Source organism: Phytophthora parasitica (assembly GCF_000247585.1).
Source record: "Phytophthora parasitica INRA-310 unplaced genomic scaffold supercont2.17, whole genome shotgun sequence".
NCBI classification, from domain to species: Eukaryota; Oomycota; class Peronosporomycetes; order Peronosporales; family Peronosporaceae; genus Phytophthora; species Phytophthora nicotianae.
In genome coordinates, this window is record NW_008649003.1 from 706,427 (window position 1) to 718,855 (window position 12,429).

The 12,429-nt window shown below is 53.6% G+C and overlaps 9 protein-coding genes across 12 annotated transcripts; 4 read left to right on the forward strand and 5 right to left on the reverse strand.

Moving 5' to 3' along the window:
• PPTG_09245 (hypothetical protein) lies at nt 1–1,809 on the forward strand. The gene has a single exon (XM_008904132.1). The coding sequence runs from the start codon at nt 387–389 to the stop codon at nt 1,656–1,658; it is 1,272 nt and encodes a 423-aa protein (XP_008902380.1). The 5' UTR covers nt 1–386; the 3' UTR covers nt 1,659–1,809.
• On the reverse strand, nt 1,682–3,990 carry PPTG_09246. 2 transcript variants are annotated; one of them, XM_008904133.1, is made up of 2 exons: nt 1,935–3,990; nt 1,682–1,853 (listed from the first exon to the last, which is right to left on the reverse strand). In XM_008904133.1, exons 1-2 carry the CDS (start codon nt 2,189–2,191, stop codon nt 1,748–1,750), a joined length of 363 nt encoding a protein of 120 aa, XP_008902381.1. In that variant the 5' UTR covers nt 2,192–3,990; the 3' UTR covers nt 1,682–1,747. The 2 variants fall into 2 exon arrangements, with proteins under 2 accessions (XP_008902381.1, XP_008902382.1); XM_008904134.1 differs by having other exon boundaries at nt 1,702–2,172; nt 2,246–2,325.
• PPTG_09247 (hypothetical protein) lies at nt 2,520–3,917 on the forward strand (the record flags this gene model as incomplete). Its single annotated transcript, XM_008904135.1, has 1 exon — nt 2,520–3,917. One exon carries the CDS (start codon nt 2,520–2,522, stop codon nt 3,915–3,917), a length of 1,398 nt encoding a protein of 465 aa, XP_008902383.1.
• Nucleotides 3,991–4,032: 42 nt separating the features above from the next.
• Nucleotides 4,033–5,370, forward strand: PPTG_09248 (peptide chain release factor 2; the record flags this gene model as incomplete). Its single annotated transcript, XM_008904136.1, has 1 exon — nt 4,033–5,370. One exon carries the CDS (start codon nt 4,033–4,035, stop codon nt 5,368–5,370), a length of 1,338 nt encoding a protein of 445 aa, XP_008902384.1.
• Nucleotides 5,371–5,405: 35 nt separating this feature from the next.
• Nucleotides 5,406–7,643, reverse strand: PPTG_09249 (hypothetical protein; the record flags this gene model as incomplete). The annotated part of the gene is made up of 2 exons (XM_008904137.1): nt 5,406–7,356; nt 7,432–7,643. 2 exons carry the CDS (start codon nt 7,641–7,643, stop codon nt 5,406–5,408), a joined length of 2,163 nt encoding a protein of 720 aa, XP_008902385.1.
• Nucleotides 7,644–7,852: 209 nt separating this feature from the next.
• PPTG_09250 (NAD(P)H:quinone oxidoreductase, type IV) lies at nt 7,853–8,455 on the reverse strand (the record flags this gene model as incomplete). The annotated part of the gene is made up of 1 exon (XM_008904138.1): nt 7,853–8,455. One exon carries the CDS (start codon nt 8,453–8,455, stop codon nt 7,853–7,855), a length of 603 nt encoding a protein of 200 aa, XP_008902386.1.
• A 157-nt stretch (nt 8,456–8,612) lies between these two features.
• Nucleotides 8,613–11,152, reverse strand: PPTG_09251 (hypothetical protein). Of its 3 annotated transcripts, none has more exons than XM_008904140.1 (6): nt 10,938–11,152; nt 10,798–10,861; nt 10,574–10,734; nt 10,419–10,492; nt 10,215–10,329; nt 8,613–10,155 (listed from the first exon to the last, which is right to left on the reverse strand). In XM_008904140.1, exons 1-6 carry the CDS (start codon nt 10,940–10,942, stop codon nt 8,712–8,714), a joined length of 1,863 nt encoding a protein of 620 aa, XP_008902388.1. In that variant the 5' UTR covers nt 10,943–11,152; the 3' UTR covers nt 8,613–8,711. The 3 variants fall into 3 exon arrangements, with proteins under 3 accessions (XP_008902388.1, XP_008902389.1, XP_008902387.1); XM_008904141.1 differs by having other exon boundaries at nt 10,798–10,864; XM_008904139.1 differs by having other exon boundaries at nt 10,574–10,861.
• Nucleotides 11,153–11,209: 57 nt separating this feature from the next.
• PPTG_09252 (hypothetical protein) lies at nt 11,210–11,527 on the forward strand (the record flags this gene model as incomplete). Its single annotated transcript, XM_008904142.1, has 1 exon — nt 11,210–11,527. The coding sequence occupies one exon, from the start codon at nt 11,210–11,212 to the stop codon at nt 11,525–11,527; it is 318 nt and encodes a 105-aa protein (XP_008902390.1).
• Nucleotides 11,528–11,547: 20 nt separating this feature from the next.
• PPTG_09253 (hypothetical protein) lies at nt 11,548–12,252 on the reverse strand. The gene is made up of 3 exons (XM_008904143.1): nt 12,141–12,252; nt 11,811–12,065; nt 11,548–11,752 (listed from the first exon to the last, which is right to left on the reverse strand). The coding sequence occupies exons 1-3, from the start codon at nt 12,219–12,221 to the stop codon at nt 11,588–11,590; spliced, it is 501 nt and encodes a 166-aa protein (XP_008902391.1). The 5' UTR covers nt 12,222–12,252; the 3' UTR covers nt 11,548–11,587.
• Between the last annotated feature and the right edge of the window lie 177 nt (nt 12,253–12,429).

Here is a 12,429-nt window from a genome sequence, read left to right on the forward strand (position 1 = left end):
CATTTATTCATGGCATTTTAGCCTGTGACAGGGGTCTGTTTCGAAGCACATTTCGTACGGAGCAGGCGCTCAGCCATTCAACCGGCAGCCGCGCCCACATCACGCAGATGCATTTCGGCTGGGACGTTTGAGGAGTTATGTGTCGGCCACAGACCCGCCCGCTAGCTAACGTGGGCTCGTCGCCGTAGCCATACGACGGTGGCACCGTCAGTGCTGCTTTGCTCCACAATTTGTGGCACAAATTAGTGATAGGGTTGCGGCTTTCTGCGCTGACTTTCGGGATAGCCTCGATCCTCAGAGGGTGGAGAGGCAAGTTCTCCATCAATTGGCAATTGGCGGCATCGCTCTCTGTTGGTCGGAACGGCCTGGATAGATATACTATTAGAATGGCGCACGACGAGCAACAATCGGACATGAAGAAGCAGCGAAAGCCCTTCGATGCTGCGGCCAGTAGCGTCTCTACGTGCCCCACCGGCTCAAACCGCTCGGCCGAACCCGTGGCCGAAGCTGAGGTCGAGTCCTCGTCGCTTTCGCTGAGTTCCTCGTGCCTCTCGTTCGCCTCGCGGAGGCTGCGACGGAGACGCCTACGTAGCTCACACGCACGAGTGCCGCTGATCTCGGTCACGTCGCTCTACAACCGTTTGCAGACGTCGGGCGTCGTGCTCGTAGACTGTCGCAAAGGAGCTGATTTCTCGGCAGGACATCTACCAGGCGCGCTGCATTGCCCACCGCTCTATACGGGATCGCACCTGTCCGCTTTGAGCTGTGCTGGACAAATGGCCAAGACGGTGGATGACGTAGTGGAGCTTACGGAGAACGCCAAGCTGCGAGAGAAGCTCGAAAGGAGAGATCTCATCGAGGTCGTGGTCATCGGCGGCAATCACACGGGTGCGTCGTTCCTGTACAGAATGGACTGGGGCTACCGCTTCGCCAAGATGCTGGTGGACGAAGGTCGAGTCTTCTCAGTTCGGTTCTTGGCACAAGGCTTCCCTGCTTTCGCCAAGAAGTACAACTTCATGTTGGTGTCGTCGCCCTTATGGATGCCAGCAGAAGAGGAAACCGACAGGAAACAGCAGGAAGAACCGACAGATAATACAGCATCGAGTCCGACTTCGTCGATGCAGTTCCCCAATGAAATCGTGGACGGGTTCCTGTATCTGGGTAACTTCTGGCAAGCCAATTCGGCTGAGGTCATCGACGCCTTGGAGATCACACACGTGGTCAACATGGGAGCGATCACCGACCAACGCAACAAATTCGAGCACGTGGAATATCTCGACGTTGCAATCAAGGACAATGTGGACGTAGATATCGCCCAAGAGTTCGGTCCTACTATTGAGTTCATCCAGAAGGCAGCGTCTCAGAACGGACGTGTGCTCATCCACTGCGTCCAAGGCGTCTCGCGCTCGTCTACGATCTGCATCTGGTATGTCATGCTCGACACCAAGTGCACGCTGTCCGCTGCCTACAGCCACGTGCTCAAGTGTCGACCTCTTATTTTTCCCAATCGAGGCTTTATGACGCAGCTGATCGCCAACGAGCGAGAGCTTTACGGTGATCAGAGCGTCACGGAGGACGAACTGGAATTGCTGCAAAACGGTCTACTACCGCCCATCGACCGCAGCGGCTCAGCGCTCTGCGAGACTTTCCTTTCCTAGCTGAATGGTGAAGTGGACTTCACTGCCATTTATAAGAAATTATTATTGCTCAACACACAAAGTGCATTTCCTTGTTAAAACGTTCTGCTTCATCTCAACGTGTGGAAGATTCGGCCGTTGTCGTACTTGCCGTTCACAAAGCGGCCACGCCATTCCACGCCGTCTTTGTCCACATACAAACCGTCTCCATGCATTCTAACAGCAAAAAACACCACAATTAAGTTCCACAAATAAGACTTCAACCTCAATATTTGCCACAAAATGGATAGGATATACCTGTTGAAGTGCCATCCGCCGTTGTAATGCGCGCCGTCGGCCCAGCGGTAGCTTCCAACGCCGTGGAATTGGCTGTTCTGGAACTCTCCGTCATAGATTGCACCCGTGGCAAAGCTGTACACTCCGCGACCGTGCATTTGGTCATGTAGCCATTCACCTTCGTATATCTCCGCTCCCGTCCAGAAGGAGCCTTGCCCCTTTCGAACAACTCTGCCGCCGGCCACGCAATACTCTCCCTCTGCATCATTTACGAGCATTAAGCTAACCACAAGCGAAGCTAATGGTAATTGACTATTGCTACGTTAACACACTGTATTTGCTGCCGTCGCTGAAGGAGAAGGTGCCGGTCTTGATGGTCGCATCGTCGTCCTCCACGGGCTGCTCCTCCTCGGCCCGTGCTGCGTTAGCCGATGCGGCCGCTGCTGTTGCAGCCGCGATAGCCTTGGCATCGCCTTGTCCAGCAGTTGAAGCCTTGGATTTGGCCACCATGACGTCTACTCAAAGGTGAGCACAAGTATCCTTTGAAACGCCGCGTCGCTTCAGGTACTCGACGCTACCTTTTCTAACCGAGACTGCGAGGAAGCCATGTCGCTCCAGGACTTTGTCCACAACTATGAGATGGAGAGCCTGCAGCTGGGCATCACGGCGCGCCGGGATGTGATCGCGCGTATGGCAGACTTCTTCCCGTCATCCGAGGACGACGGGCTCAGTAGCAATTTCCAAGCGACGTCACAGGCGCTCGCTGCACGCCGCGCAAAGACCACCGAAGAGAGGCCAGATATGGTGCTGGTTCTGGCTGGGAACACTCGGGAAGGCTTTCACCACCGACTGCGCAATATCCAACTTGTGGCTCTTGCAAATACCTTGCATGCAAGTCAAGTACCCGGTCTCGTCGGACTTGATCTGCGCTACAACCACCTTGGAGAGCACGAAGAGGATGTTACGCAGCATGAAGCTGAAAGTGACAATGAGGACGATGAAGGAGGAAGAGACGAACGCGAGTTCCTTTTAGACACTGCGTCAAGCCTCGGTCGACTATTGCAACCCACACCCGCCTACGTGTGTCGAATCGCTGAACTGAATCTGCAGGGCAATCGGCTCGGTAGTGAGAGCTGTCGATTGCTCTGCACTGCACTAGGTGCTGCTGGTGCAGCTTCCCCTTTACGACGGTTGAATCTTAATGGGAATCCACTCGGATCCGCGGGAGGCCACGCCATCGCTACGCTGCTAAGTGCGGGTACATGTCCGCTACAAGAACTCGACGTAGGCAATTCGAGTTTCGACGTCTCGAATCTAATTGCCATTGCACAGTCGCTGCGTGTCAACCGCTGCCTTAAGGCGCTGAACCTCGACAACCCTGTTGTTAAGACAACCGAGGAAGAGGCGGTCCAGTACATTGGGAAGATGCTGCAAGTAAATCGCGTGCTTACGGATCTGAGTCTGGCCAAGCACCAAATGACGGATCACGGCGCGCAAGTGCTGGCCGAGCGGTTGCTGGACAATCGATCGCTGCGGCGGCTCGTTCTCCGCGCCAATCGCATCGGAAGTACTGGGGCCTCTGCGCTTGCAGCGTTGATGATGCGTCACCCTACACTATCAGAATTTGATCTGAGCGCTAACCGTATTGGAGACGCTGGCGCGAAGGCCTTTGCGACGGTGCTGAAAGCCAACGTGGCCACACCTCTGGAGACACTGTCACTGTGTTCCACGTCACTCACTGATGACGGCATGGCTACACTTGCAAATGCCTGTCTGAAGCTGCAGAATCCGGAAGCAGGATCACGACTGCGCTGTCTGCTTCTGTGGGGCAACACGTTTGGGCCCAAGGCGTCGCCGCTCATGCTGCAACTGTGCGAACCTGGGGGTCGATTTCATGAGCACAACGTCGAGACCGACTTCCTGCCGCGTCTTGTAGACGATGAAGTGCTGGTTGCACACCAAGAAACGCGTCACTTCCCCAGGTTTGCGTCGCCCAAGCGATGAAGTTGACTTTGTCATGATGTAATGTCGAACTCTCATGAAATAGTACTACTATTCACATTGCACTGAATACTATTTCAAGATAGTACTATTCGAGTCCTCAATTTGATCGGCGAAAATGATCACCATTGGGCGTGCTGCCGTAGCTGCGTTGCGCGCGGCCCATCCATCTCGCATTAATCTGCAAGTTGCACGTCGTACATTGCAAGTATCTTGCACCGCTACATACGAAGTTTGCGACTCGTCGCGTCGCTCCTTCTCTCTCTACACCTCATCAAAGCAGGCGGCCGCATCTCCCGTCCGATGCTATTCCTCCGCTGACGCCTCTACAAGCGACGAATCTTTTGCTTCCATAGCGGACCACGCCCAACGAGAGATTGCAGTGATTCACGACGTGGTGGCTGCGGCTCATAATGCGCAAGAACTCGCCGAGTTACGCCAAGAAGCTGCCGATCCGGACCTTTGGGACGATGCTAGCAACGCTGCGTCTGTGGTACAGCGACTAGCTACACTGGAGTCGCGAGAGACTCGCACCCATGAGCTACACCGCCAGTTCCTAGACACCAAGGAGCTGTACATGCTTGCAAAAGACGAGGAAGATGAGTCCATGCTTCGGGATTGTGTCAGTGCTATGACTGCCGTGCGAGCGGAGGCACAGCAGCTTCGACTAGAACTCTTGCTGGCGCATGAGAGTGACACCCGCTCATGTTTTGTGGAGATTCAAGCAGGAGCTGGCGGTACTGATAGCTGCGACTGGACGGCTATGCTGGCTAGAATGTACGCGCGCTGGGGGGAAGCGCGTGGCTTCCAAGTGCAGTTCGTTGACGAATCTGCTGGCGAAGAGGCTGGCTTCCGATCCGTTGTATTGAGGCTAGATGGCGCTTATGCATACGGTTGGGCCAAGAGTGAGGCTGGCGTACATCGGCTGGTCCGCATCTCGCCGTTTGACAGTGCAGGGAGGAGACATACGTCGTTTGCACAAGTGCGTGTGTACCCCATGGCAGCTGAAGGTCGCTCCAGCGCAGAAATCGAGGTCTCAAACAAGGATCTACGCATTGATACGTTCCGGTCGTCAGGTCCTGGGGGCCAACACGTGAACTCCACTGACAGCGCCATTCGAATCACGCACTTACCCACTGGAATTGTGGTTCAAAGCCAATCGGACCGATCTCAACATCGAAACAAAGCTGAAGCGATGGCAATTCTACGAGCTAAGCTTTATCAACGCAAACTTGAAGAAGAAGCGCGAGCAAGACAGCAATTCGCTCAAGGACTTGGAGACAACGCGTGGGGCAACCAGATCCGGTCGTACGTGCTGCACCCGTACCAGCTCGTAAAGGACCACCGCACCAACTACTCGGAAGGTAACACAGCTCAAGTACTCGACGGTGATATCGACCAGTTCATCGAGAAGATGCTTCTCCAGCAGACCGTACCGGATGAAGATAAAATCTAAATATTAAAGTGAGGGCCTTACATCTGCTAGCTACGTTACCTGTCCGCCATGACGAACGAGTGTCTGTCCTGGCCACGACTATCTGTCGACAATAAAGCACGAGACCCCGCCGGCCGTCTAGACGCAGCGCTATCCGCCACACGTCTTGCAATCTCAACTAACAGCACATCGCGTTGCCTGGACGATATAACATGCGAGTGCTCAGCCCAATCCAACACCTCTCCAACCTTCTTCGTCACCACATCTCGCTCCTCCACAGTTCGACTCAACATGAAGGCTTGCTGCAAGAACGAGATCTCCATCTCGCTTGGATTCTGCAGCCACGGCTCGCCGTCGATTTGCACCGGCAGCGTCTCCTTCAGCGTAATTCGCACCGACTTGGCCTGACACAAACGCACAGCCTTTGACAGTCCCACTTGCATTTGTCCAAGGTGCAGTGTGCCATACACTGCCACGACATCCAGCAATCCGTCATGAGGAGACGATGGACCGAAGTGAGTGCTGGTATCCAGACTATCAATGCTGCTTGACCGGCTTCGGTCATCGTCGTCCGTGTCACTTGCTAAGTCGGAGTCTTCATTGTCAGATTCAGCGTCGTCATGCCAGAGCTTGGAGCCTCCACCATAACTGTTAATGTTAAGGAGAATAACGCCTTCAGTACCGACTGGAAGCATGATACGCTTTCCATCGCATACAAGAACGATCTTTTCGGGTAAACCTGCACACGTCCGGACCAGGAAGTTCTTAGCTCCGAATTGACTATACCACAGCTTATTGACGAACTGACTCATGAACAATCCAGGTGAACGTTCACGCTGTTCGTGGAACTCCAGCGCCACTTGAGCATCCACACCGACACCCAGGTAGTTGTTTAAAACAACACGCTTCTGAGAGTCTCCAATGTTCACTTGCCATCGATCCAGAAGACTCACGTGAGCTGCCTCCACTTCGCTGAGTATTTCACTCACGTCTGTCGGCGCTGAGAAGCCTGCGCCCCAACCAAGCACACGGGCCAAGTCATTGCCGGTTCCTAATGGTAAAACCGCGATAGGAGGTTGTCGTGGAGCTCCGATCTCGTCTAGCGCACTGAGTACCCAGCCTATAGTTCCGTCACCTCCACACACTAAAATGCGAAGTCGAGGGAGTCCGATAAACTGACGTAGCGGCTCAATGGGACTTTGATGCGATAAGTCGTACACCTGTATAGGGTTCAGCCACATCCGCACTTGACGTAGCACATGCAGACCCATCTTGCCACCACTTCGACTGTTGATAAAGACCAATAATGGCGTGGTCTCCTTGGACGTCTCAACCAGATCATACGGGAGTCCGTCCGAGCCAGAGAACGCATTCTCCCATCCAGATGAGTTGCTTGTAGGCGGCGTGGGTGCATCAATCGTTCCACTGGGGCGTCGTAGTCGAATATTTGACATCTTGGTCACTGCGATACGCACCGAATTGAGCGCACGTTGTGACTTGCTGGCGATTGAGACTGGTTCGCGTAATACAACGCATGACGGGGGTATGATGAGGCTCGCGTGTCTACCCAAGTCGCAACGACGCAGTAGCAGCGGCTTGTGAGAGCGAGCTAGAGCCTGCTGGAAACATTCTTCATGCACTCGAACGTGACACCAGGAACATTTGAGACCTGACAGAGCTAAGATGCTACCGCAGAATAGACCGCATAGTGAACACGAGTCCATGGGGTCGATGTTGCCCTTAATCCACATGTGACTTTGTTGTTGAGTGACCACCTTGTCGTCTGAAGGGACCGATAAAGACGGAAGTAATATTCCAGGAGCTCTGCAGGCACAAGAAGGCGATGGTGTGGAAGATCCGGTAGTGGATGGAGTTCCGTTCACGCCCTTGTAGCGCATCGTGGTGGCTGCGCATTGCGCATGTGCGTACATTCCGCAGATATCGCACTTGACCACATAGCTACGGATACCGTAGACGATAGCTTCACACACGTTGCACCATTGTGGACTGCAGCAATGATCGATCAGTTCGATAGTTAGTTCAGTGAAGATAAATGTGCAGTAGTGATTGCAGTGGACTTACCCAGCGAGGTTTCCTGGTCTCCATTGGTGCTGGCCTACAACATACGGGCCGTCGCGGAAGCTGCGCCATGTGAGGAAGAAGAGGAATTTGCGCACGCAGAGGAAGATGGCAAGGCTCAGCGCCAGCCCCACAAAGGTGTAGCCAACTGAATTGAAGAGCGCCACGGCCTCGGGCGGCACGTAGGCCGACGGAGGCTCGATAAACGATTCCATGACGTTGTGACGAAAAGCCACTTCTTCTCAAGATGTAGCCGCCCTTGGAGCAACATAAGAATTTGACTCTCTCCCACTATGCTCACGTCTACCAATCACAATCAACCAATCAAAACGCAGCAGCAAGAGTATCTTTTGCTAAAACGTTTGCAAACGATTCATTACGGCGTTTAAACGCTAATACCGCGACGAGGTCCATGGACGATGGCTTAGGCTGAGAGCTTCTTGGCCACGCCAGCGAAAGATTCGCCCTGGACCTTGGCAACGTCCAGCTCGAGCTGGCTTGGCTGGCGAGAGCCATCGCCGCCGGCGATGGTGCCGGCGCCCCACGGAGATCCGCCGTGGATCTCTTCCAAGTTGAAGAGCAGCGGGCTGCGGTAGCCAAGTGGCACAAAGGTCATACCCTGGTGAGTGAGGAAAGTCACAGAGGTGAAAGCCGTGGTCTCCTGACCACCTCCCAAGGTGCCCGTGCTGAAGAAAATGCCAGCGGGCTTGCCCACAAGCGCGCCACCAGCCCAGAGGCCTCCGCAGGCGTCAAATAGCGCCTTGACCTGGGCCGGCATGCTGCCGAAACGAGTGGGGAAGCCCAGCAACACGCCGTCTGCGTTCTTGAGGATGTCGGGCGTGGCCACCGGGTGGTCTTTCTTAGGCGGCGCATGCATCTTGGTCAGGATCTCCTCGGAGAGCGTCTCCTGCACCTGGTAGACCTCGGCAGTGACGCCGTCCACAGACTCGACGCCCTTCTTGACGGACTCGGCCATCGTAGCGATGTGGCCGTAGGTTGAGTAGTAGATGATAGCGATCTTGGTCATCTTCTTTTGGGTCTTGGAGTAGCTTGTGCTCGACGGAGTAAATTGAAGAGTGAGCGGTCTACAGACTGACGTCAATATGGTCCAAGCGGAAATCAGAGGTACAAAGTTATCGTTCACTTCAATGTGATTTACGACTGCGATTTGCAATAGGCATTACATGGGAATCGAAGTTTAGAGAAGGAATTGAGTCATGCGTGTCATTGATTTGTTCGACTGCTAAAACGGAGGTCTAATTGCAGTTGAAGCTGCAGTAAGATCAGCGATACGAACGGCGTTGTGTGGTGGAGAAGACCGAGACGCCCTTCTTGCCTGCTCCCTTCTTCTTGCCGCCCTTGCCGGAGCTCCACGCGACTGCAGGAGGACTGGTAGACGCGTTTCCCCACGCAGACGGAGAGCCGAACGCTATGGGGTCCGTAACGTGAGGCCTGGGCTCGCGGGCGGCAGCTCCTCCAAGCGCTGGAAAGTATCCAGAGTTCTCTGTCACTCTCGCAAACGACCGCTCCTCGTCCGCCGCTGAGTGATGCTCAGCGTCAAGCTCAACACTCGAGTTACTGAGATGGAATTCCTCCAGGGACTCGGCCAATGCTTGTTCGTATGGCGACGGCCACATCATTCCTTCCTCCTGCAGCGAGAACGCGTCTGCGTTCCTCTTAAAGATTGGAGACGAAGGGATTGGCGCGTTCTGCTTGTGTTTGTGTTTCCGCTGTTTGGCGCGTTTCTTCAGGTCATTGCGGAAGGTATTAAGTGTCGAAGACGAGAGCTGCGACGTCAGATCGAGTTCGCAGATGTAGAAGTCGCAGAAGCGCGGCAAGTGGCTCAAGAAGCGATAACGTTTCTGCGCTTCTTCATCCATGACCACATGCTCGATATCCAATACTTTTCCGTGAATACGTTCAGGTAGCAAGTGATAGCGATCAACTGGCAGTGGCTCTGCGCTCGCAGACGAGCTCTCTATCCACGCAGCTTCCAAGTGTGCGTCTTCGCCATGTTCCTGCTCGTGTTGGTGCTCGTCCGAGTATTCTTTTAGCAAACACTTCATGTTCAACGGGTGGAGGACCACGTACGTTCCATCCGCGATCTGATAGAACGAGTACGCGTCTCCACTTCCATTTTCTTTGGGTGTACTCTTCTTCCCAGCAGTAGAATTGCTGGCGCTGTTGGCTTGGCGATAAGTGCCGTGACTGAAGTCGTCGCTCTTGGCCAGCCGTCCGGAAGTGTTCCGCATGGCCTCTTCCACAAAAGGAAGGCTGTCTACGTCCCCACTGCTGCGGAATTCAGTGTCCATGGACTGGAGATCGCGCATTTCAGAGTACAAGAGCTCGCGTAGATATTCAGGTGTTGCCTCCAAGATACGCGAGTATATCGCGTCAACATCGTTCACATTTGGTAGTTTCCGAGAGCGCTTACGAGCAGCAAAGGCAACAGCCTCAGGAGTAGACTGAGTGGAATGCGAAGACGCATCAGTTTCAGCATGCTCACCCTTGGATTCTGCAGTCGGGAGGACACGAAGCTGAGGGAACATGCTGGACTTTGGACGTTCTAAAAACTGGAAAGTGACGTCGGAGCCTACGTGAGGGGGGATTTGCAGTTGTTGGAGCTGTACGTTGCGCAAGTGTCCCTTCTGAACGGATTCAAAGCACATCGGACAGCGACGCCAGTACTTGTCCGTCATCGACAAATACCGGAGGATGCATGGCCAGCTACATCAGTAGTTAGTAGACTGTAGCTTGAAATTTCAATCAGTGAGTTATAGACGCACCAGAAGATGTGGCCACACTTGGTGATTTTCGGCGCACGGAACGTATCCATACAGATCGGACAAGTCTGGGGACTTTCGACGTCATACCACAGCAGAATCTGCTCGACCGAGGACCCTGCAAAATTGACGACTGTATTAGTAAACGGCTCCAATTGCAACGCTAAATGAGGCGCTGTCGCACCAGCTAAGCTGATGTTAGCTTACATTCGGTGAGAGCTTCAAGATCCCAAGTCGGCACGATGGTGTCATGGTCAAGTGGAGCTATCACGAAGCGGTAGCTAAATGCACGTAGCCTCAAGCATTAGCTGACGAATAAACACAGCATCAAGCTGTAGATTTGTGTCAATATCAAGACGTACTTGGCGTGGAGATACTCGCTCTGAGTGCGCGGCGCTGAGCTCTTTTTTTTCTTCTGGTGATGGTACACGTGCCGCTCACGTTCTGGCATGGAGAAGTTCAGAAGATGATTAGCGGATACTCCGTTACGAGTGACACGCGCCTCGTAGTCCATGGTCTTCTTCTGTAGACCCACAAACGGATCAGAGCTGCAACAATCCACATCCGCTGATTGAATTCGACGTACCTGCTCTCGACGGGGACCACGACGGCCGGATCCGCCATGGCTACTGTTACGACTGTTATTATTTCTACTATTAACGCACGCAATAGGCGTCAGCGACCTCGTTCATCGCGTGTTGATCTCGCTAGACACAAAACACGCACCTCATGCTTGATGGTGGTAGAGTGGCGAATTAAATAGTATGGAGATATGTACAATAGATATACACGTGCAGGAGGCGATAGGGAAGACGAAGCGAAGAACGAGAAGCGGAGCGAGGGGCTGGAGCTGGCCAGCAAGCGAGACGGCGGTAGCGAAGATGTCGCTCGATGCCGAAGACTGGTGAAGTGACGAGCGAGATTCGATCCACGTGATTTCTACCAATGGGAGAGCTTTGATTGTCCGTTTCATGATGTTTAATACACAAATCAAGACCATGGCGGAGACAAAGGAGGTGTTGCGCCTGTACCGGCGTATCCTCAAGCTGGCGCAGCGCTACCCGAGCGTCAAGCGCGAGTCGATCATCCGCGACATTAAGACGGAGTTCCACGCCAACAAGAACCTCACGGACGCACAGAAAATCCGCGAAGAGTTGGCGTCAGTACGGGCAGGAATTACAGAGCTGTCCATGTATGCGAGTCTGCACCCATCGCTGCCCAACTGGAGCGTTGAGGTGGGTCGGGATGCGATTCAGCCGCCGCCCGTGCATGGAGGCGTGAATGCAAAGATCATCAGTGGTGGCAAGAAGGAGTGAGCAGCTAAACAGCTTCATTGACACAGAACACGGCGTTGAACTGTTTGTTGCGTTGGGTTTTTACTGGTTGTTGCTGCTTTGGATGGGCGGACAGAGTGTACAACCTTCGCAACATTGTTCACATACAGGACCGAGCTGCGTCTGCGGGACGAGGATCAAGTCGCCCGTTTGTTTGGACGTTATCATGTTCAAGAACTGGTTAATGGGGCAGTCCTCGTCGGAAGCCTATGCAACAAGCAAGCATGAGACGAATGAACCCTGGTGTTTGTCGTTCCAGACTCACCGCAATGACGTGCGGAATAGTTTCGCTTTCATCTATGAAGTGGCCAAACCAGTAGGTCTGCATAGCGTTGGGCGGCCAGTTGTGTGGGTTCGGAGACGTTGCGATGAGCGCCAGCACCTCCTGGAACATGACGCTGCGTCGGATCACGTCCTTGACTTGCAGCAGCTCAATGCGCACCCGCAATTGAGTGAACGTCACCGTGCTGACCTCCTTATCATCCAAGTTGAGCGTGCCCACAACAGGCAGCAGACCACCCTACAGAGTCATAATTGAAGAAAGTCTTGATCAAATACTGTGCACTTCACGCAGCAGCAGATCCACATTTCATACCTCGATTGTACCGACGACATACGAGTTCTGCTTCCTCGGGTCGGGTGGGAACGTGAACACACGCACCTTCACCCGAACCATTATGGCAGCGAAGTCCCAACGAACGTCCAAAAGTCTCTGAAGTTCGTTTTCTCATCTACTGAAACCAACTTAAGTCATGCCAACTTGGATTCTTTTACCAAAGGAACAACAACTGCTGTGCTAAAAAAGCTGGTAATGCAAAGAAAACCACCAAAGAAACCAACAGCATCAAGAGAATGGAGATAAATGACGTGCATTACTTAGCAGG